Genomic DNA, 21,168 nt, shown 5'->3' on the forward strand with positions numbered 1-21,168 from the left:
AAGCGCGGACGAGAAGCACATGGCGGAAACATGTGAGAGACGTTCTGGATGAAAGCGCACTTTCACTCTCTGACAGCAGATGGCGCTAAACTGCAGAAATAATAATAATAATAATAAAATTTATTGTATTATATTTGAATATTATTATATTCAAATAATAATATTTATTGTTTGAAAGTGTTTTGATTCTTTATTGTTCGGTCACACTTTACATTAGGGCTTCATTAGTTAACATTAGTTAATTCATTAGTTAACATAAACTGCCAATGAAAAATTCTTCTGAACATTCATTAATCTTAGGTATTCCAATATTTAATAACAGGATGTTAAAATCGAGAGTTGCAGCTGTGTTATTTAATGAGCTAACATGAACTAAGACTTGTATTTTTTAAACAAGGATTAATAACTTCTGTAGCAAATGTAGCTATTGCTCATTGTGAATGTTAATGCATTAACTAAGGTTAACTAATGAGGTCTTATTGTAAAGTGATACCTATTGGTCTTTATAGTTCTTTTGCACTTTAATTTAATTTTGCATTTAAATGTTCAGTTATTTTTGTTATAAGAAAAAAGTTATTAAACCTGTTATACTGTATTATGACAGCACTTTTTTTTTACTTCATTTCAATATCGTGATAATACCGTATACCGTAATAAAAGCATTAGCAATTAATCGCAACATGAAAATTTGATACCGGCATATCCCTAGTTGTGATATTCGGTAGATGTCTATCATTTATGTGATGAATTACAGCCATGGTATAAATGTATATTTAAAGGCCTTAAAAGTTAATTTCCCCATTTTTGAACTGTCACCATCGGCATATAATGTAATAAGGATTGCAAACATCAATTGATTTTACTAATAGACCTACCAATCTCTGTGTAAAAATAAATGTACGATGCATCCATGTTGCTAAAGTTAGTTTTCCCCTCCTGTGACTTGCTTCCAAATCTAAGGTGAAAAATGTCATGACCCCCTTCTACAAAACAATGGATTACTCAGAGAAAGTGTCCTAATAAATATAGATTTTTTTCAATTCAAAAACAGATGAATATATACAAACACTTTCAGGAAAACATTGAGAAGCTTTCTTAAAAAAGAAAAAAAGTATATAAAATCAATGAAGGGAATAATCGTATAACGTTACATACGAAAAGTAAAAGATAACGTACATTTAAGAAATAATGATAACTAGAAAAAATAAAATAAATGTAAATGTACTTAGTAAATATTTCTGGATGGCATCTAATATTTTAGCTTTTATCAATACATGTTTGTCTTTCTTCAGAAAAAAACAAACAAACAAATAAAATTAAAATAAAAAAAGCCAAGCAGTTTCTGAAATGTGGTAGATTTGGCACGCAACGACCCTCATTTCTGTATCTTTGGTTACTCGTAAATAGTTATGAGGGATTTTGGCACCTTTCTTTTTAAAATGTGTTAATCAAATTTGTTTATGTACAACATTATACATTACATAGTGTTTGTACTTATAGTGTCTGTCTCACAACATAAATTATAAGATAAAAAACATTTATGAGAAGTTGTGACGAAGTATGATCTGAATATCCCAAGTCTGTTTTTTGGTTTAATTTGACATGTGTTGTTGGGTTAGCATGTTGCTCACTACTTTTACAGTGTCATCAAATCAAACACATGGAGAACGTGGATATCTGCATATTTAATGCTTAAGCATCACCTTAAACTGTGGTCTTGAACCCTGCGGTCATCCTGGAGACGATGTGCGCGGGACGAATTCCAACAGAGTGAAGAAAAACACTCCACCCAACCGAGAGGATTGAGGAGATCCTGAACGATGAACGTGGACAAAACTGATATCAATCTTAAGACCCGAAATATTCATCGATAAGTAACGTGTTCATAAACACGGCTGGCGTATCAGTCAAAAGGTAAACAAATCATACTGATGCACACATTTTCTCCCAAATGTCTTCCTGACAACCGCGTTACTAGGCACGCCTTCTTCTACGGGTCTACAGTGTGACCAAAAAGTTAACCTAAAGCGTTTTCGTAAGTAAGGGCCCGCCCAAATACTCATGCTGCGTCCCAATTCGCATACTATCCATCCTAAATAGTATTCAAAAATAGAATTAGTATGTCCCAAATCGCAGTATGTTGAAATAAGTATGCCAAAGATTTTCGGGATGGTCTACTACTTACGGGTAGAATAGGCCTTTTTTCATGGGCTGTGTACGAAATGGCATACTTGCTTACTGCACAGTACACAGTGCATACGGCCTACTATTTTTTTTAAAGAATAGTGTGTGGAACAGTATACAATAAGCAATAAATGTTTCAGAGTAGTATGCTTAAGTGCTGTCACATGACAAACACTGAACATTAATTCAGCACAGCTGTCAAGGTTGTTACCTTAGAAACAAATGAGCTAACTGTTCTTTTTACAAAGGCTTGTTTAATAAGGCTTCATACTAGTAAACAATGCTATATTGCCCAATTGAACTCATTTCATAATTGATTAACTTTACATATTGGACAGAACTAAATCAACACTGAGCTGTCTTTATTGATATTTTTGGTAGTTACACTAAGTGGCGATATATTAAAAAGCGATATATTCTAGTTACACTAAGTGCAAATAATGATCAATTCTGTTTACACTAAAATAGCAGCATTTTCTTTAGCAACAGGAGTGTAAATAGTAGTTAGGTGGCAGATATTTATACCTCAATACTGTAGTACATTATAAAACAGTATGCAATAACATATTGAGTGTAAATGATCATATATATATAAATTTCAGTTGTGTTTGATTAGGGTTGGAGCTGAACTTTGCAGGACAGTCGATCGCCAGGAGCAGGGTTGGGCACTCCTGATGTAGGGTATGAATTATATAAGGTTATTTTGTCATTCATAATTGGAGTCTGATAGCCCCTCCTCCTTCGCTACGTAATTAAAGCTGCAACAGTTGAGTGCATGACGTGTCCAACGTTGTTTTTTCGGTTATTTAAGTGCATCATCCGGGTAATTAAAGTGCACTTTTCCTTTTTGGAATTTTCAGTGTGTGAACGCACTACTCGCACTATTTATACTACAAAACGTCATAGAATAGTGCATAAGTAAGTACGCGATTTGGGACGCACACTTGCGGTCTTTGCACTTGACCACTTGTCTACTTGCATTACGTTATTTATCCTGTAATTGGCCCAAGTGTTCAAGTGAGCGTGAAGACAAAGTGTGTGTAGAACTTTCATTACCTGACGGGACACACTTATATGTTTTAAAAATGCAAGTGTTTACAGAGCTTTATTGTGATTTTCAGTACTTTGTATTTTAAAATAAACTTCTAAATGTCTGTTCAGTAATCCTTATAACAGACAATACAATTTAATTAGTGGTGCTTCTAATTAAGAGATAAAATGCAGTTGCAAATGTTGTACAAAACACACATACTCAGCTTTGCACCAATAAAATGCGCAAATACTTATGTTTTATTACCAAATTATATGCAAAATCTAATTATTATTAATATTTCACATACACTAGAAAGGTTTCAGTGACATTTCACGAGATCTCAGCAAAAAGTTTGACGATTTCCAGAACATGATGCATGATGGGATACGCTTAGCCTCAGATATCAATCGGAGATTGTGTGGATTTAAAGCAGAGAACACACTACATGACTGTCATGACTCATGCCGATTATGAATGGAATTTGGTCTTGACGACAGATTGTGCCCAGTCGGACCGGGTCTGTTCCAGTTGGGCTCAGTCACTGTTTGCAGTCGTCAGAAAAATAGTATAGGGTGTGGTGTCTAAAGATTATAGTCTTAGAAATCAAAAACCAGTCGTTACCAGTCGTTTTCACAAAGATTTTTTAAAACATGTTAAATATTTGCCACTGACGCCAGTGATTGTATTAGCGGCTATGGAGATGCATTCACTGTCAAACATAATTCAGCATTCATTTTGTAATTTTGTCAAATATTTTTCTTGATTATACATCTTGTTGTGATTTATTTCTTGTCTTTATTTTATTTCATAAGATATCATTGCAAGTTAAATGGTTTTAGACTATTCGTTTTTCTGCAGTCGAATAAAGTAAAATAGCCTAACTTATGTCAGTGATTTCTCTCATTTTAAAGATATTATCAAGAATTCATTTTTTTTTCCTTTTAAAGGTGCAGTAGGACATCTTGGAAAATGCTAACTTTAGCCTGATAGCACTGAAAGCGAACGTCCCACCCTCCCTACAAATCACTGTCCAAAGCCACGCCTCCTGAACGTGCACAGACCAGATGACCAGAGACATCATTACTACAATACATCATGTGTCATTCACGGGTGAGAAAACTTTATAGTACATTTAGTAACAGTACTACAATACCAAGGAAAGAAGGAAGGTCAGTTTGTTGTTTGCCGGCCACTCTTGCTCTGTCTGCATAGCATATGTGAACGCGCTGATGACGTATCCTGTCTGCGCGAACAGGGCGCACAGAGGTATGCAAATACATATGTTGACAGGCAGGTAGGAAAGCCTCGGACCAAACATTTTGATTGGATGAATATTTATTGGTCCTATGCCTTCCAAAGAATATATAAATACATATAAATGCCTGTATATTTCGGCCACTTAACATAATGATTGCTATCGGGATGTGAAGAGACTTTCAACCAGCATAACAAAAAAATGTTACTGAAGACAATCACCTATTGCACCTTTAACTTCTTAAAATTTGTTTTAAGAATTTTTAAATCAACTTCATAACAAATAAGCTATTCTTCATAACGAATATACGAACATAACAAGCTATTCTTCAAAACTAATTTTAGATAAAAAATTTCATTAAAAAAAATCACAAATATGACACTAAATAAAATCATTTTATATACACAGTTTAATTATATACAGTATAATAGTTTTGTTTCACGGGAAATAATAGAGGATTCAGATGCAAGTTCAGCAAATAACAGTTTATTGGAGAAGCAGAGATTGGCAGCAGACAGAGATCAAAATCTAAGGTGCAGGAGAAATAGTCCACTGGTAGCACGGTGACTGCAATGGGCATGCACAATCCGGGACAGGAACCAAGCAGTAATCCAACCATAACGACAACAAACAGTCCAGAGCAGGAGCCGCAACTTCGGATTCCAGGCTCAGAAAGATGGGTGGTTGGTAACCTAAACTACACTGAAACAGCGATAGGCCTGTGGATGATACTGGAAATGAGTTATGAGCGTACTCAACCCATGAGAGTTGCTGGCTCCAGAAGGAAGGATTCTGAGACACCAAACATCGTAACACTCTCTCTAAGTCCTGGTTGGCCCGCTCCGTCTGGCCATTGCTCTGAGGGTGGAAACCAGAGGAAAGACTGACACTCGCCCCCAGTAACCTACAAAACTCACTCCAAAATCTGGACACAAATTGGGGTCCCCTGTTGGAAACCACGTCCGTTGGGGGGCCATGAATGCAAAATACCTGATCTACGACAGTGGCCGCTGTCTCCTTGGCAGAAGGCAATTTGGGTAAGGGAATGAAATGGGCCGCCTTCGAGAACCGGGCCACAACGGTAAAAATTATGACGTGAAGGATCACGAGCTACAAGAATGAGAGCTGAAACAAAGTGGGTTTTGAGGTCGGAAAACGCTCCGGTTACTATTGTAACCTCGGTTCCCTGAGAGCGGGAACGAGACATCGCGGAGATATTTCTCCGTTATGGGAACTCCTTCACTTCCAACCTTTCCTGAAGTCCTATTGGCTCCCGCCAGTCCAAATGACTGGCCAATTGACGCGAAGTATGCAAATCGCATGCAAATACTGACGAGCTCGAGAGGCAGTATAAAATGCGGTGCACGCGACAATTACGTCAGAATCTGATACTGAACGCAGCTTAGCTGATCGAGCAGCGAACACGGCGACCACCGTGATGTCTCGTTCCCGCTCTCAGGGAACCGAGGTTACGATAGTAACCGGAGACGATTTCTCGCCTACTCTTTTATGAATACTGAGGTTTCGGACATACTTCTTTCTTCACATACTCTTTTCTCCTACAATATAAGGTAAGTAGGCATATTCGGACGCACTTTAAGTAGACGCATGTCCGAATCTCACGAGAATTAGTATGTCACCCAGGTAATTCAGCCCTTGTTGAGTAGGCCCTAATGTGAAAGGGGCATTCGAAACCTTGGCTCGTATAAGTAGCCGTGATAGCGTCCACAATCCAGTGGGAAAGTCTCTGTTTTGACATGGCCCGGCCCTTCGCACAAACACCGTAGCACATGAAAAGCTGGTCAGATTGCCGAAAGCTGGCCGAACGGTCAATATAAATCCTCAAAGCCCTGACGGGGCACACCGAAGTCTGAGCGTCCGCATCACGCGAGGTCGATGACTCAGATGACGGCAGACAGCGAAACAGTCTGCGCTATGAAGGGGGTAGATAGTGATTTAGGCACGTAGCCCGGCCTCGGCCGGAGAGTGACGCTGCAGTCGCCGGGTCCGAAGCGAATACAGTCACTGTCCACAGAAAACGCATGTAAATCCCCTATGCGCTTAGCCGAAGCGAGGGCAAGAAGAAGTGCACTTTTGAGAGATAACTCCTTCATATTAACGGATGCTAAAGGCTCGAATGATGGCTGTGAAAGAGCTCTTAACACCACCTCTAGGTCCCAGGGCGGGACTGAAGGCGGACGTCGGGGATGCAATCTTCTGGTTCCCTTAAGAAAACTCACCACCAACGCGTGCCTACTGATCGATTGCCCGCCCAGCGGGGAACGAAACGAGGAAATAGCGGCCACATAGACTTTCAGTGTTGATGGCAGAGATCCACTATCCAGTCTTTACTGTAGAAAACGCAGCACATCCGACACGGAGCAAGCAGCCGGGTCGATATGAACATCATGGCACCATTTCACAAACACTCCCCATTTTAGAGCATACAAGGCGAACAGATCCACCTCCGCTCTCCCGTAGCGGGTCTAAATCATCCGAACCGACTCGGGGTTCAACCTCCATTCTCCTTGAGGAATCCCCTTCCTCGAAAGCATGTCCGCCCTGCGGTTCAGGAGACCGGGGATGTGCGCTGCTCTGATGGAGAGAAAGTGACGATCTGCCCATAACAGGAGATTCGCTGCTTTCTTGTACAAAGCCCTGGAACGTATGCCTCCTTGGTGATTTATGTACGAGACCACAGACATGTTGTCGGTGCGAATCAGTACCTGTCGCTGTTCCAGCTGCAGCCGAAAATCCTTTATAGCTAAGAACACTGCTTCCAGCTCCAAGCAGTTTATGTGCCACCGGCTCTGGGGTTCTGACCACAGCCCCGAAGCCGGCATGCCCTCGCACACTGCTCCCCAGCCGCGAGTCGATGCATCCGTCGTAACCACAACGCGTGACGTCACCTTTTGTGAGAATGTATGCATTTTTATTGAATGAACATCCAACACACAACCATTTGAAAACATGAACTTGTGGCGCTTGGGAGTCGAGCCGCTCGCGCACTCTCCTCCTCTCTTCAGACCGTCAGGACGACGGCTTAGCAGCCGGCGGCGGGCTAGAGTCCCGTTGCAGGCTCCTCCGCTGGCGAGCTCCTCCTGGAGGTCTGGGGGTCCCATGCTGTCCGGCTGATCGGACTCCGATCCCGCCCAATCCTCCCTCTCCGAGGCCGAGATGGACATCGAGTCATCCCCCTCCTCCTGGTTAAAGGACACAAACTCCGCGATGTTGGAAGGAGAGCGGAAGCAGTCCTCGGGGAATGAGACCGGGTAACGGGGCGAACGTTGGGGTTGGTGGAGCGACAAGACGATGCTCCCGTCACCGGGAGGGCCCACCAGCGGCACGCTGGCGGCAGTGGGCCTCATCCCGAATAGGCCGTGAGCCACATCGCGGCGGGTCCGGAGCACGCGGGCCGGAAGTTCCGCGGGCTGATCGGACTCCGATCCCGCCCAATCCTCCCTCTCCGAGGCCGAGATGGACATCGAGTCATCCCCCTCCACCTGGCTAATGGATACAAACTCCGCGATGTTGGTAGGAGGGCGGAAGCAGTCCTCGGGGAGTGAGACCGGGGAACGGGGTGACCGTTGGGGTTGGTGGAGCGACAAGACGATGCTCCCGTCACCGGGAGGGCCCACCAGCGGCACGCTGGCGGCAGTGGGCCTCATCCCGAATAGGCCGCGAGCCACATTGCGGCGGGTCCGGAGCACGCGGGCCTGAAGGCAATGCCCACAGTTGGACTCGTCCAGCGCCGCCTCGGTATGCAGTAGTCGTGCTGATCCAGCGGCTCTATTGGTCCCGCGCAGATCTTGCAGATTGTTGCCATAGTGAATTCAACAGGTGAAGTAGAAGATTCTGACGTAATTGTCGCGTGCACCGCATTTTATACTGCCTCTCGAGCTCGTCAGTATTTGCATGCGATTTGCATACTTCGCGTCAATTGGCCAGTCATTTGGACTGGCGGGAGCCAATAGGACTTCAGGAAAGGTTGGAAGGGAAGGAGTTCCCATAACGGAGAAATATCTCCATGATGTCTCGTTAAAGCTCGAGAGGGAACACAGCTTCAGCTGTGCTCGACCACCTGAACGTAACTTTGGTGGAGGTCAAGGCGGTCAGAGGAGTGGCTAGTTGACTGAAATTGTGAATGAAATGCAGGCAGAAATTGGCGAACCCCAGGAACCTCTGCAGGGCCATGCGGGAATCTGGAGTTGGCCAATCCACCACAGCCTTAACCTTGTCGGGGTCCAGATGATGTATCCCAGAGACGGAAAGGACTGTGCATGAAATGCGCACTTCTCCGCCTTGACAAAAAGCCCATTCTCTAGCAGCCTCTGGAATACCCGTCTGACATGCTGGATATGTTCATGGAGAGAAGAAAATATCAATATGTCATCCAGGTAGACATATATGGACTGATCAACCATATCTCTCAGCACGTCATTGACGTATGCTTGGAAGACCATAGGTGAGTTGGAAAGGCCGAACGGCATAACAAGATATTCAAAGTGACCTCTGGGGGTATTAAATGCGGTCTTCTACTCATCGCCCTCCCTAATGCGGACCAAATGAAAATTAAAATGCGAAAATTCAAAAACGGACGCTCCCTGCTACCGCTCGAAGGCCAAAGACATCAACAGTAAAGGATAGGTATTCTTAACTGTGATATTGTTCAGCCCTTGGTAGTCAATGCAAGGTCGCAGAGACCAATGCTTCTTTCCCAAAAAGAACCCTGCCCCAACAGGAGAAGAAGAGTGGCGGATGATCCCAGCTGCTAGAGAATCAGAAATATATTTCTCCTTGGCCTCCCTTTCAGGAGCTGAAAGAGAGTATAACTTGCCCTTAGGCAATAAATCTATGGCACAGTCATAGGGACGATGCGGAGGAAGAGAAGCAGCTTGACAAGATCATTGTTGTGCGTGACACCAGGTAAGTTCTGTCCATTTAAAGCATTGACTGAAATCTCATTCTTTAAAGGACAGATATGCAGTTGGAGGTGTTCAGCCAACCGCCTTCCGCTCTGGAATTCACCAAAGCCTGACAGGAGTAGACGCTGGATGCCCATTACAGTGTGACCGGAAGGAAAGTTGAAGTCGAGTATTTCATCTCATCTCCTCCGAGAGTGCTTGAAACGAGGATCAGCATGGATGTGGGTTCTCCCACACCTCCGTTCCCTACAGCGCTGCCCGTCTGGATAGTAACGTCATCAACAGAGCTACTTTGGATCGCTCAATAATGAACGTCAAAGGCTGAAGAGAGAAGAACAATGAACACATCGTTAAAAATGCTCGACAAAGGCTCACCAGAGTATGGAGCCGGTGGTGGCAGATAGGGTTCACTCGGGTGACTTGCGGAGACTGAAGCAGGGGGATCTGGCGGCGGTGCTACCAGTGTTTGCACAGCAAGACCCGTGGCTCTCATCTGTTCCTCCTGACGCTCCATGCGAGCAATGTTACTCGCTCCATGCAAGCAATGTTACAGAACACAGTTTTGTAACTCTGACGCACTTGCTGAATCCAATAAAATGGTCAGATCGTTCTGTCATGGGAAATAACAGAGGATTCAGTTGCAAGTTCAGCAAATAACTAAATAGTTTATTGAGGAAGCAGAGATCAGCAGCTGATAGAGATCAAGATCTAAGGTGCAGGAGAAATAGTCCACTGGTAGCGCGGTGACTGAAATGGGCATGAACAATCTGGGACAGGAACCAAGCGGTAATCCAACCGTACCGACAGCGAACAGTCCAGAGCAGGAGCGAGGAACAAGGCCAAAGAGAGAGCGCTTCCAGGACAAAACTCCACACAACACACCAATGATCTGACAACACAGGGTAAGAAGCAAGGCCATTAAATAGCAGAGCTGATGAGCCACAGCTGCCGCAGATGAGCACATCAGCAGAGGCGCGCACACACACACACACACACACACACAGAGGGAGAGAGAGACAGCGAACCTGCGAACCGTAACAGTTTTGTGTCAAATGGTTAAGGAAATGACAGTTTCTCTGCAGTTCTTCTGTCAGCTGTCGGAGTGCAGTGTTGACAGTGCCATTGGGAGCATTAACGTTTGCTGTAGACTAATATAATGAAAATTTAAATACACAAATAGCATTTCATGACTTTTGTTTCCGAATAAAGCAGTAATGTTTTATTTAGTTCTGACCAGTAACTCGGAAACTGTAACGAAAAAATAGCCAACCGTTTCTAATCAGAACCAATTCATTTTTAATCCCTTTCAGACATACATGAGATAAACATGAGATAATGAATATATTATTGCTTGACTAAATGTTTAAAAATAGCACTAGAAATGTTATAATAAAGGGAATTAAACACAGGTGTCTGAAAAGATGTGAAATGTGTCTGCTCAAGCAATAATTCAAAAAAGAAAGAGAAACATAGGACTTAATCCAAAAAAAATCAAGACATTGCTGTGGCATTTATTACAAACACTGACATAGCAGGAAAGCTGTAGTTTCTGTTATATTAAGCATAAAACTAAGAAAAGAAAAACAAACCTTTAATGTTTCAATAATTAAGTAAAAGCACCAGTGTTGTCCACTGTGTTGTCTTTGGTGGGGTGGGAGCACGGGTAGAACCCTTGTTACCCTGTTAGTTCATTATTAATCTCACATCTTACACCTCATTAGTTTCCCTTTATATTCCCTTTGTGTTTTTTGTTCCGTGCCAGATCGTGTTAATGCGTCTTGTTGTTCACGTCTTGTTTTTTTTTCATGCCATTCCTAGTTTTCTAGTCAAGCCTTATTTTCTTCAGTTTGATTTTTGTTGCCTAATTCCAAGTTATTTCTATGTTGTTTTTCTTTTGCTGTGACTAGAGCTCTGTTTGATTTCCAGCTTTGTTTTGATTTTTAGGTTTTAACCAGTTTAATTTTTTTCTTTTCCTTTTTTTTCTTTTTTGTTTTATTTATCTTTTGCGGTTTTGCCTTCAGATTAGATTTGTCTAGTTTTTCTTTTACTTTTTATTTTATTTTTTTCTCTCCAGTCTCCCTTATCCCCTGGCTGCTGGATTGTGCTTATCTTTCTGCTACCTCCGGCTTCCCGCTGCCATCTCCCTTCCTCTTCTCCCCACCTCACCTGACATCACCGCCCATTGCTCCCCCTGTCTCATTCGCCATCACCCTTGACCTCCTGAGCTGCAGACTGCTCTTGGCTGGGCATTACCATTCCATGGACTTTGTCTTGCAACCTGAGGCCGTCATTGACTGTCGACATTATACAGTCTTGCCCTTGTGGCTATTTTGTTACCCCTTGATCTCCTGTTTTCCTAATAAACTGTGTATTACCCTGCAAATTGAATCCTCTCCTTTCTGAATCCTAACAGTATATGTATGCATCCGAACTGGAATATAACCGATAGATTTGTCTAGTTTTTCTTTTACTTTTTCTTTTATTTTTTTCTCTCCAGTCTCCCTTATCCCCTGGCTGCTGGATTGTGCTTATCTTTCTGCTTCCCCCGGCTTCCCGCTGCCATCTCCCTTCCTCTTCTCCCCACCTCACCTGACATCACCGCCCATTGCTCCCCCTGTCTCATTCGCCATCATCCTTGACCTCCTGAGCTGCAGACTGCTCTTGGCTGGGCATTACCATTCCATGGACTTTGTCTTGCAACCTGAGGCCGTCATTGACTGTGGACATTATCCAGTCTTGCCCTTGTGGCTATTTTGTTACCCCTTGATCTCCTGTTTTCCTAATAAACTGTGTATTGCCCTGCAAATTGAATCCTAACAGTACGATCTGGCCAGCTATGGATTCAGCAGGGTCAGACGCAGTCCGGAACGTGTCGCCCAGCAGGGGGCTCTGCTTGAACAACATGCCTCGCAGATTACCGCCACCACCTGTGATGTAGAGGTAATGGCCAGCCAGATGGCAGACCTCACCGCGCAGCTTAGAGAATTGTGGAGGGACCAGGATTCCATCAGAGCAGTTGCTACTGCCTCACCTTCAGTACATGCTCACTCCAGTTTGACTCCAAAACCTAGAGTGCCCACACCAACCCTCTACGATGGTGACCCCATGTACTGCCGTTCATTCTTGACTCAGTGTTCCATCATCTTTGCCTTACAATCTACCACTTATGCTTCAGAGATCACCAAGGTGGCATTTGTCATTACTCTGCTCACAGGCAAGGCTCGTGAATGGGGAACCACTATGTGGGCAGCCAAGGCTCCGTTCTGTGCCTCCTTCGAGCTGTTCGAGAAGGCGATGTTGAAGGTATTTGATCATTCTTTGGCCAGTAAAGAGGCTGCTAGCCAGCTCGCTAGGTTGAGACAGGGGACTACTCTGTGACAGATTACTCCATCCGTTTCCGCACTCTTGCTGCCTTAACTGGCTGGAATGAGGAGGCTTGTTGGGATCGCTTCCGGGAGGGCCTTAACGATGACCTCCAGGATGAAATTTCCATTCATGATTTACCATCTTCATTCGACGGTCTGGTGGATTTAGCCCTTAGAGTGGAGACTCGTCTGGAGATTCGTCGTCAAAGACGCTCTGCCCGTGTTCAGTGGAGAGGTATTTTGTCTCCTCTGGCGGTAACCAGACGTGGTCCTGAGCTTCACCCAGAGCCAGAGCCCATGCAGGTGGGGCGGATGTGTTTGGCAGCAGAGGAGAGACAACGCCGCATATCCCAGGGACTCTGTCTTTACTGCGGCAAACCAGGACATTTTGCAGCTCAGTGCCCATTAAAAGCCAGGGCTCGCCAGTAGTTGGGGAAGTACTGGTGAGCGTTACCCCCTTGTCTTGTTCCCCCTGCTCACGCACACTTCTTCCTGCCACAGTCGGTTGGGGTCTTAGTTGATTCTGGTGCGGAGGGTGACTTCATGGATGCTGATCTGGTGGCTCGTTGGAGAATCCCTACCTCCCCTCTTCAGAAACCTATCACAGCGAGGGGACTTAACGGCTCCATCTTGGCCCAAATAACCCATGTTACTGACCCTGTGAACCTAGTCATCTCAGGCAATCACCATGAGGAGATTGTGTTCTACCTCCTTAAGTCTCCTAGCACCGCCATTGTATTGGGGCATCCATGGCTGGTTAAGCACAATACCCATGTGAGTTGGTCAGAGAATTCTGTATTAGCGTGGAGCTCTTTTTGTCATAAGTTTTGTCAGGATGCTGCTTCGTCTTCTGGCTCTGTTTGGTCTATGTTTTAGGAGGAGGCGGTGGATCTAACCGGTGTTCCTGTGGAGTACCTTCATCTGCGACACATGTTCAGCATCTCTTCCTCCGCATCAGCTTTATGACTGTGCCATTGACCTCCTCCCAGGCTCTTCTCCGCCCAAGGGCCGCCTATACTCTCTCTCGGAACCAGAGAGAGAGGCATTTGATAAGTATATCCATGAATCATTGGCGGCTGGCCTCATCCGACGCTCCTCTTCTCCTGCAGGTGCGGGGTTCTTCTTCGTGGAGAAAAAGGATGGCTCCCTCCGCCCCTGCATTGATTATCGTGGGATGAATGACATCACCATTAAGAATCGGTACCCCCTGCCATTGATGTCAACTGCTCATGAGCTGTTGCAGGGAGCTCGGGTATTCACGAAGTTGGATCTCCGCAATGCCTACCACCTAGTTCGGATAAGGGAGGGTGATGAGTGGAAGACAGCATTTAACACCCCCACTGGGCACTTTGAATATCGGGTCATGCCCTTTGGGCTTACTAATGCCCTGGTTGTCTTTCAGGCCCTGGTTAATGATGTGTTGAGAGATATGATCAATAGATTTGTCTTTGTGTACCTTGACGATATTCTAATTTTTTCTCCTTTACAGGTACATATTCAGCACATACGCCAGGTGCTGCAGTGTCTTCTGGAGAACCAGTTGTACATTAAGGCGGAGAAATGTATGTTCCACGCTGACTCTGTTCTGTTCCTGGGGCAAATAATCTCAGCGGAGGGGATTAAGGTAGATCCAGCTAAGGTAAGGGCGGTCTCTGAATGGCCAGTCCCTGACTCCCGCAAGGCGTTGCAGTGGTTCCTCGGTTTTGCTAACTTCTACAGGTGGTTTATCCGCAACTTCAGTCAAACCGCTGCACCCTTGACAGCTCTAACCTCCACTTGTGTACCTTTCAGATGGTCGGACCAGGCTCAGGGTACTTTCCAGAAACTTAAGAAATGTTTCACCTCTGCACCTGTCCTGTCAGTTCCAGACCCTGATCTGCAATTTATTGTGGAGGTGGATGCTTCTGAAGTTGGGGTAGGAGCAGTCCTCTCCCAGCGATCTCCTCATGATGGAAGAGCAGCCCTGTGCATTCTTTTCGCACTGCTTGAGCCCGGCTGAACAGAATTATGATGTCGGAAATCTTGAGCTGCTTGCTGTATGGCTAGCCCTGGGTGAGTGGCGCCACTGGCTGGAGGGCGCGACGGAGCCCTTCTTGGTCTGGATGGATCATAAAAACCTTGAATATATCCATTCGGCCAGGAGGTTGAACTCTCTGCAGGCCAGATGGGCACTCTTTTTTGGTCCGTTCCGTTTCACCCTCTCATACCGGCCGGGGTCTAAGAACGTCAAGCCTGATGCCCTGTCTCGTCTCTTTGACTTCCCTAAGAGTAAGTCGTTGTCTGACACAATTGTGCCTGAGGATGTTGTGGTAGCTGGGGGATCGAGCGATGGGTCAGGGAGGCTTTGCGAGGGGTGGCGGTTTCTGTGCGGTGCCCTGATGGTCTGTTGTTTGTTCCTGAGCCGTTGTGTGAAGCTGTGTTGAAGTGGAGTCACTTGTCGAGGCTGGTCTGCCATCCAGGAGTGCAGAGAACATTGGCTTCTGTCCGTCAGCGTTTTTGGTGGCCCACCATGGACCAAGATGCCAGACAGTTTGTGGCGGCCTGCTTGATTTGTGCCAAGAATAAGTCTTCTAATAAGCCTCCCGCTGGTCTGCTGCAATCTTTGCCCGTTCCCTCCCGCCCCTGGTCTCACATTTCCCTTGATTTTGTTACTGGCCTCCCTCTCTCTAAAGGCAACACTGCTATATTGATGGTGGTTGACCATTTTTCCAATCCGGTACACTTTATACCCCTTCCCAAATTGCCCACTGCGAAAGAAACTGCACTGGTGGTAGTCGATCACGTCTTTAGGATTCATGGTCTTCCGACAAACGTAGTCTCTGACAGGGGGCCCCTAGTTCGTTTCCCACTTTTGAAGGGAATTCTGCCGTCTGATTGGGGCTACTGCAAGTCTGACTTCAGGATTCCAGATCAATGGGCAGTCCGAGCGTGCTAACCAAGATGTGGAGCGTATGCTTCGCTGTCTGGCATCACATAATCCCGCCTCCTGGAGCCAGCAGCTCACCTGGGCAGAATATGCACACAATACACTTCCTGTGGCATCTACTGGTATGTCCCCTTTTCAGTGTTCACTTGGTTATCAGCCTCCTCTGTTTTCTTCGCAGGAATCTGAAGCCACTGTCCCCTCTGCCTAGGCCTTTGTCCAGTGTTGTTTGAGAACCTGGAAAAGAGCTAGAGAGGTCCTGCTTCAGGCAGGGAGATGTGCCAAAGTGGCCGCAGACTGTCAATGGACTCCGGCGCCCAAGTATGTCTGTGGGCAGAGGGTATGGCTGTCCACTAAGGACCTGCCTCTTAAGGTGCCGCCACGCAAGTTAGCACCCAGGTTCATAGGGCCATACTGTTTTTTCTTCCCCTCTGAACCCTATTGTGTCTGAACCCTTGTGTTTGTGTTTGTACCGCTGTTCGTCCGGAGCGCATGGCTGTCTTGTTTGTCCGCTCACACGCTTCGGTGTGTGGCGTTTGTATTCGTTCGTCATGTGTTTGCCATGCATTCAACTGTCAATTGTTGCCCCACCCTCTTGTTACCCTGTTAGTTCATTATGAATCTCACATCTTACACCTCATTAGTTTCCCTTTATATTCCCTTTGTGTTTTTTATTCCGTGCCAGATTGTGTTAATGCGTCTTGGTCACGTCTTGTTTTTTTTCATGTCATTCCTAGTTTTCTAATCAAGTTTTATTTTCTTCAGTTTGATTTTTGTTGCCTAATTCCAAGTTATTTCTATGTAGTTTTTCTTTTGCTGACTAGAGCTCTGTTTGATTTCCAGCTTTGTTTTGATTTTTAGGTTTTAACCAGTTTAATTTTTTCCTTTTCCCTTTTCCTTTTCCTTTTTTTATCTCTTGTGGTTTTGCCTTCAGATTAGATTTGTCTAGTTTTTCTTTTACTTTTTATTTTTTCTCTCTCTCCAGTCTCCTTTTTCACTGGTTGCTGGATTGTGCTTATCTTTCTGCTACAACCGGCTTCCCTGCTGCCATCTCCCTTCCTCTTCTCCCGGCCTCACCTGCCATCACTGCCCATTGCTCCCCCTGTCTCTTTCCTTTTCCCTTTTCCTTTTTTTATCTCTTGTGGTTTTGCCTTCAGATTAGATTTGTCTAATTTTTCTTTTACTTTTTATTTTTTCTCTCTCTCCAGTCTCCTTTTTCACTGGTTGCTGGATTGTGCTTATCTTTCTGCTACAACCGGCTTCCCTGCTGCCATCTCCCTTCCTCTTCTCCCGGCCTCACCTGCCATCACTGCCCATTGCTCCCCCTGTCTCGTTCGCCAACATCCTTGACCTCCTGAGTTGCAGACTGCACTTGGCTGGGCATTACCGTTCCATGGACTTTGTCTTGCAACCTGAGGCCGTCATTGACTGTCGACATTATACAGTCTTGCCCTTGTGGCTATTTTGTTACCCCTTGATCTCCTGTTTTCCTAATAAACTGTGTATTACCCTGCAAATTGAATCCTCTCCTTTCTGAATCCTAACAGTATATGTATGCATCCGAACTGGAATATAACCGAGCCTTTAAAGCCCCATTCACACTACTGCCAGTGACACGCAGCGACAATGCGACACAATCCCATTCATTTCAATAAAGAGCTGGCGATTTCCGACGACAGTCAGTGACCGATGGCGACAGGATGTAGGCGTGTCCAGTGACGCAAGAAATGCTGTATTCACACCATGTCGTAATTACTGTGATTTCGAGATGACAACACGTGACGTTCTACTTGGAGCTGTTCACACCCTTGGACTCAGAACTGTTGCACTATCAATGCCTAAACATAGCACCTAATCAGTCTGAGGTGGTCAGGTAGACGTAGAACGCACCTAAAGTTGAGATATGTTTAACTTTATGCAAATTAAGAGCAACAACCAATAGGAGTGAAGTCAGGCACCCAGGAAGCAGTTGGGGGTTTGGTGCCTTGCTCAAGGCTCTCATCTCAGTTGTGGTATTGAGGGTGGGAGAGAGGGCTGGTCATTCACTCCCCCCACCTACAATCCCTTGTCCAGTGACGCAAGAAATGCTGTATTCACACCATGTCGTAATTACTGTGATTTCGAGATGACAACACGTGACGTTCTACTTGGAGCTGTTCACACCCTTGGACTCAGAACTGTTGCACTATCAATGCCTAAACATAGCACCTAATCAATCTGAGGTGGTCAGGTAGACGTAGAACGCACCTAAAGTTGAGATATGTTTAACTTTATGCAAATTAAGAGCGACAACCAATAGGAGTGAAGTCAGGCACCCAGGAAGCAGTTGGGGGTTTGGTGCCTTGCTCAAGGCTCTCATCTCAGTTGTGGTATTGAGGGTGGGAGAGAGTGCTGGTCATTCACTCCCCCCACCTACAATCCCTGCCGGTACCGAGACTCAAACCTGGAAACTTTGGTTTACAAGTCTGACTCTCTAACCATTAAGCCACGACTGCCCCAACATGGAGTATCTTCAGTGAATGTCATTCATAAATGTTACTAGGCAACTGCCAGCCACTGGCAACATGCAGCGACAAAGTCGCTGGTAGTGTGAACTCAGCTTTACGCACTTACTTCCTGTTGTGCGCGTGTGCTCTTCTCAATTGGCCAAGACTGCAAGTATGGGTGTTTGGACAGGCCCTACGTCTCGGTTTTCATTGTAAAGTCAGTTTGTAGGTCATGGGATGCCTGTGTAATTTCCCATTTAAAAAGAAGTTAAATAAGGTCTGTGGTTAATATACACCTTACTTGTAGGTTAAATACAAGTAGGCTAAATATCACAAAAACATTAACCAAAAACATTTTACAAATGTTCACTTAAAAATAAAAGTTCCAGAAGGGGTGGTTCACAGCAATGCCATAGAAGAATCTTTTTAGTGATCAGTTCTTGAAAGAACCATTTTTTTTTCTTCTGTAAATAACATTTAATTATTTTTTCCCCCAAAAAAACTTTTGTGAAATGAAAAGGTTACATGGCTGTTAAAGGTTATTCATGGAACCATCAATGCCAATAAAGAACTTTTGCTAAGAGTGCTGGTGTGTAAAATGTGTTTATGTTGACCTTGAAAGATATGAGATTTTGAAAGAATATTTTATTTGTTCATATTTTGAACAACTAAAAGTATATACAAAAATTATATATGATAAATTAATTGATAAATGATAAATGTTGACAGAAAAAAGTTAAATAAACACAAAGACCTAGTCATTGTCATTCACGTCTGTCATATGAGATATTGTCATCTTGTAATCTGGAAATAGGAGTTCACACATGAATCATACTACACGTCAAGAATGAAAAAGTTTCTGAATGAATCAGTATGAATTCAGCCATAGCTTTTCCATTTCTACTTTCACTTTAACCCTTGTTTTACAGATAATGAGTTTCAGTATGTCTGGCAGTTAACAGCTGAGAAGATGTAGTTGCATTTCTCATCCGATCATGTATTTGATTGTTCATCTTTAGGGTTTCTACCACAAAGCAGCAGCAGGGTTTCTTGATAATTTCTAGCCAGAAAGAAGTACATGACGGGATCCAACACACCACTTATGCATGTTAAAGCTGAGGTGATGCGATTTCCTAAATGCAACATTTGCCTTTCGGATTCTGACCTTGACGAGTCATCATGTTGTAGGATAAATACAAATCGGTGGATATGATAGGGCACAAATGCAATCAAGAAGTTAACCACTGTTAGTACGATCATTCTCATTGCCTTACGCTGAGCATGCGTCCTTTCTTGAAAAGTCAACTGTTTTACTTTGGCAAATATGAGAATGTAAGAAACACTCAGGGTGACCAGAGGTATCACAAATGCAATAGCAGTGGACACCAACGCACCGGTGGGACTGGAGGACTTCTCTATGTACAGCTGTTCACACACTGTCACGTTCTGCATTTGTCTGGTCACTTCTTTTTTAGAGAATAGGACAGGCAACATGGAAACAGTCACCATGACCCACAGGACTGCACAGACCACTTTGGCATTCCTGGTATTTCTCAGATTCTGAGTTTTATGTGGTAAGACGCAAGCCAACAGACGGTCTACACTGATGCAAGTCATAAAATACATGCTGCAGTAAAGGTTGACGAAGAATAGGAAACCAACCACGCGACAAGCCCCTTCCCCAAGAGGCCAGTGACCGTCAGACATGTGGTAGATCACTCGCATGGGGAGCACCAAGACGTAAGACATGTCCGCTATAGCCAGGTGCTTCAGAAACTCTTTGGAAGGCGTGTTGTTGGTGTTGCGGTGGCAGAACACCCAAAGTGCCAGGGCATTGCTCGGGACTGAGAGGATGAAGATGACAATGTAGAAGGCAGCGAGCAGGATGTTCTCCACATGAGAGCTGAGGTAAATCCCCTCCACAGAGTGATTCGACATAGCGCAGGTCTATCCTATGAGACTGAGCTTCTGTTTGGAGAATGGCATGAGTCAAAACAAGTATCAGACAGTCAGGTTTTAGCAGTAGTATTTTCTCTAGAAATGCCTATTTATATGATGTCTATGTCTTATATATGATCTATAAAAAAAAAAAACTTGGACATACCTGTATTTTGTATTATTACTACACATTATAGTATAAAAGTGAAGTCATTGGAGCTGTACATTCACACAAATGGAAGCATGGGCATTTTCCAAAAATTTTAAATAAATCATATCAAAACGTAAAACTTTTTGACCGGTTTTAGCAATATTATTTTCTCCAGAAATGTAGAAAGTGACAAACTGATTGTATAAATGTTTATATATATATATATATATATATATATATATACATACACACACACACACACACATACATACATATAATACACACACACACACACACATACATACATACATACATACATACACGCTCTAAGAACTTGTCTAGCAATTTGATCATATTCTTTTGAACTTAAAATGTCTATTTATATCAATGCTGCTTTATTATAATAGCATAAATAGCAAGAGAGCAGCATTCCATATTTATAAAATATATAAACATATACTGAACTTTAAGTCAAACAATATTCAATAAGGTAAATGGTAAATTCACACACACAAAAAATAATAATATATATAATAAAAATTAATGTCACCAATTTTTTTATGTCACAAAGAAAACATTAAATAAAGTAAAAAATACTAATATCATTAGTATCGCTCTTATTATTTGGGTACTTACAAGTAAGTTTAGAGTCTTCCTCAGACATTGACTTGATGAATGCCTCCTTTGACTATAGACCAACTGAATGTTGTGTGTGCTCATGTGTTTCCTCTTTTAGTCATATGCTTTGTCTTTATGTAGGAGGTATCACACAAAAATGAATCAGCTCTTCTACAACATCCCCATTAACACACACCACCCTCTACTGGTCTCTTTACCTGTGATGATTACATCTGCATAACTTTTTCTTCACTAGACAAATCTGGCATTGTTCAAATTCACAATAATGT

At 43.8% G+C, this 21,168-nt stretch overlaps 2 protein-coding genes across 3 annotated transcripts in view; both read right to left on the bottom strand.

Annotated features, from left to right (window-relative positions):
* nphp3 (nephronophthisis 3) overlaps positions 1-2,211 on the bottom strand; it is a 28,312-nt gene extending 26,101 nt beyond the window's left edge. The window contains exons 1-2 of one of the 2 annotated variants that reach the window (XM_016530257.1): positions 2,186-2,211; positions 1,704-1,813 (exon numbers count right to left, since the gene is read on the bottom strand). The gene's annotated coding sequence lies outside the window, so the exon portion shown is untranslated. Of the gene's footprint in view, positions 1-1,703; positions 1,989-2,185 lie in introns of those variants that run through there. The other variant, XM_016530256.1, reaches the window with a different exon arrangement.
* A 16,953-nt stretch (positions 2,212-19,164) lies between these two features.
* Positions 19,165-20,109, bottom strand: LOC107722023 (uracil nucleotide/cysteinyl leukotriene receptor-like). Its single transcript, XM_016530251.1, has one exon. The coding sequence runs from the start codon at positions 20,107-20,109 to the stop codon at positions 19,165-19,167; it is 945 nt and encodes a 314-aa protein (XP_016385737.1).
* Positions 20,110-21,168: the final 1,059 nt, after the last annotated feature.

Source organism: Sinocyclocheilus rhinocerous, unplaced genomic scaffold (assembly GCF_001515625.1).
Source record: "Sinocyclocheilus rhinocerous isolate Xijiao unplaced genomic scaffold, SAMN03320098_v1.1 scaffold754, whole genome shotgun sequence".
NCBI classification, from domain to species: domain Eukaryota; kingdom Metazoa; phylum Chordata; class Actinopteri; order Cypriniformes; family Cyprinidae; genus Sinocyclocheilus; species Sinocyclocheilus rhinocerous.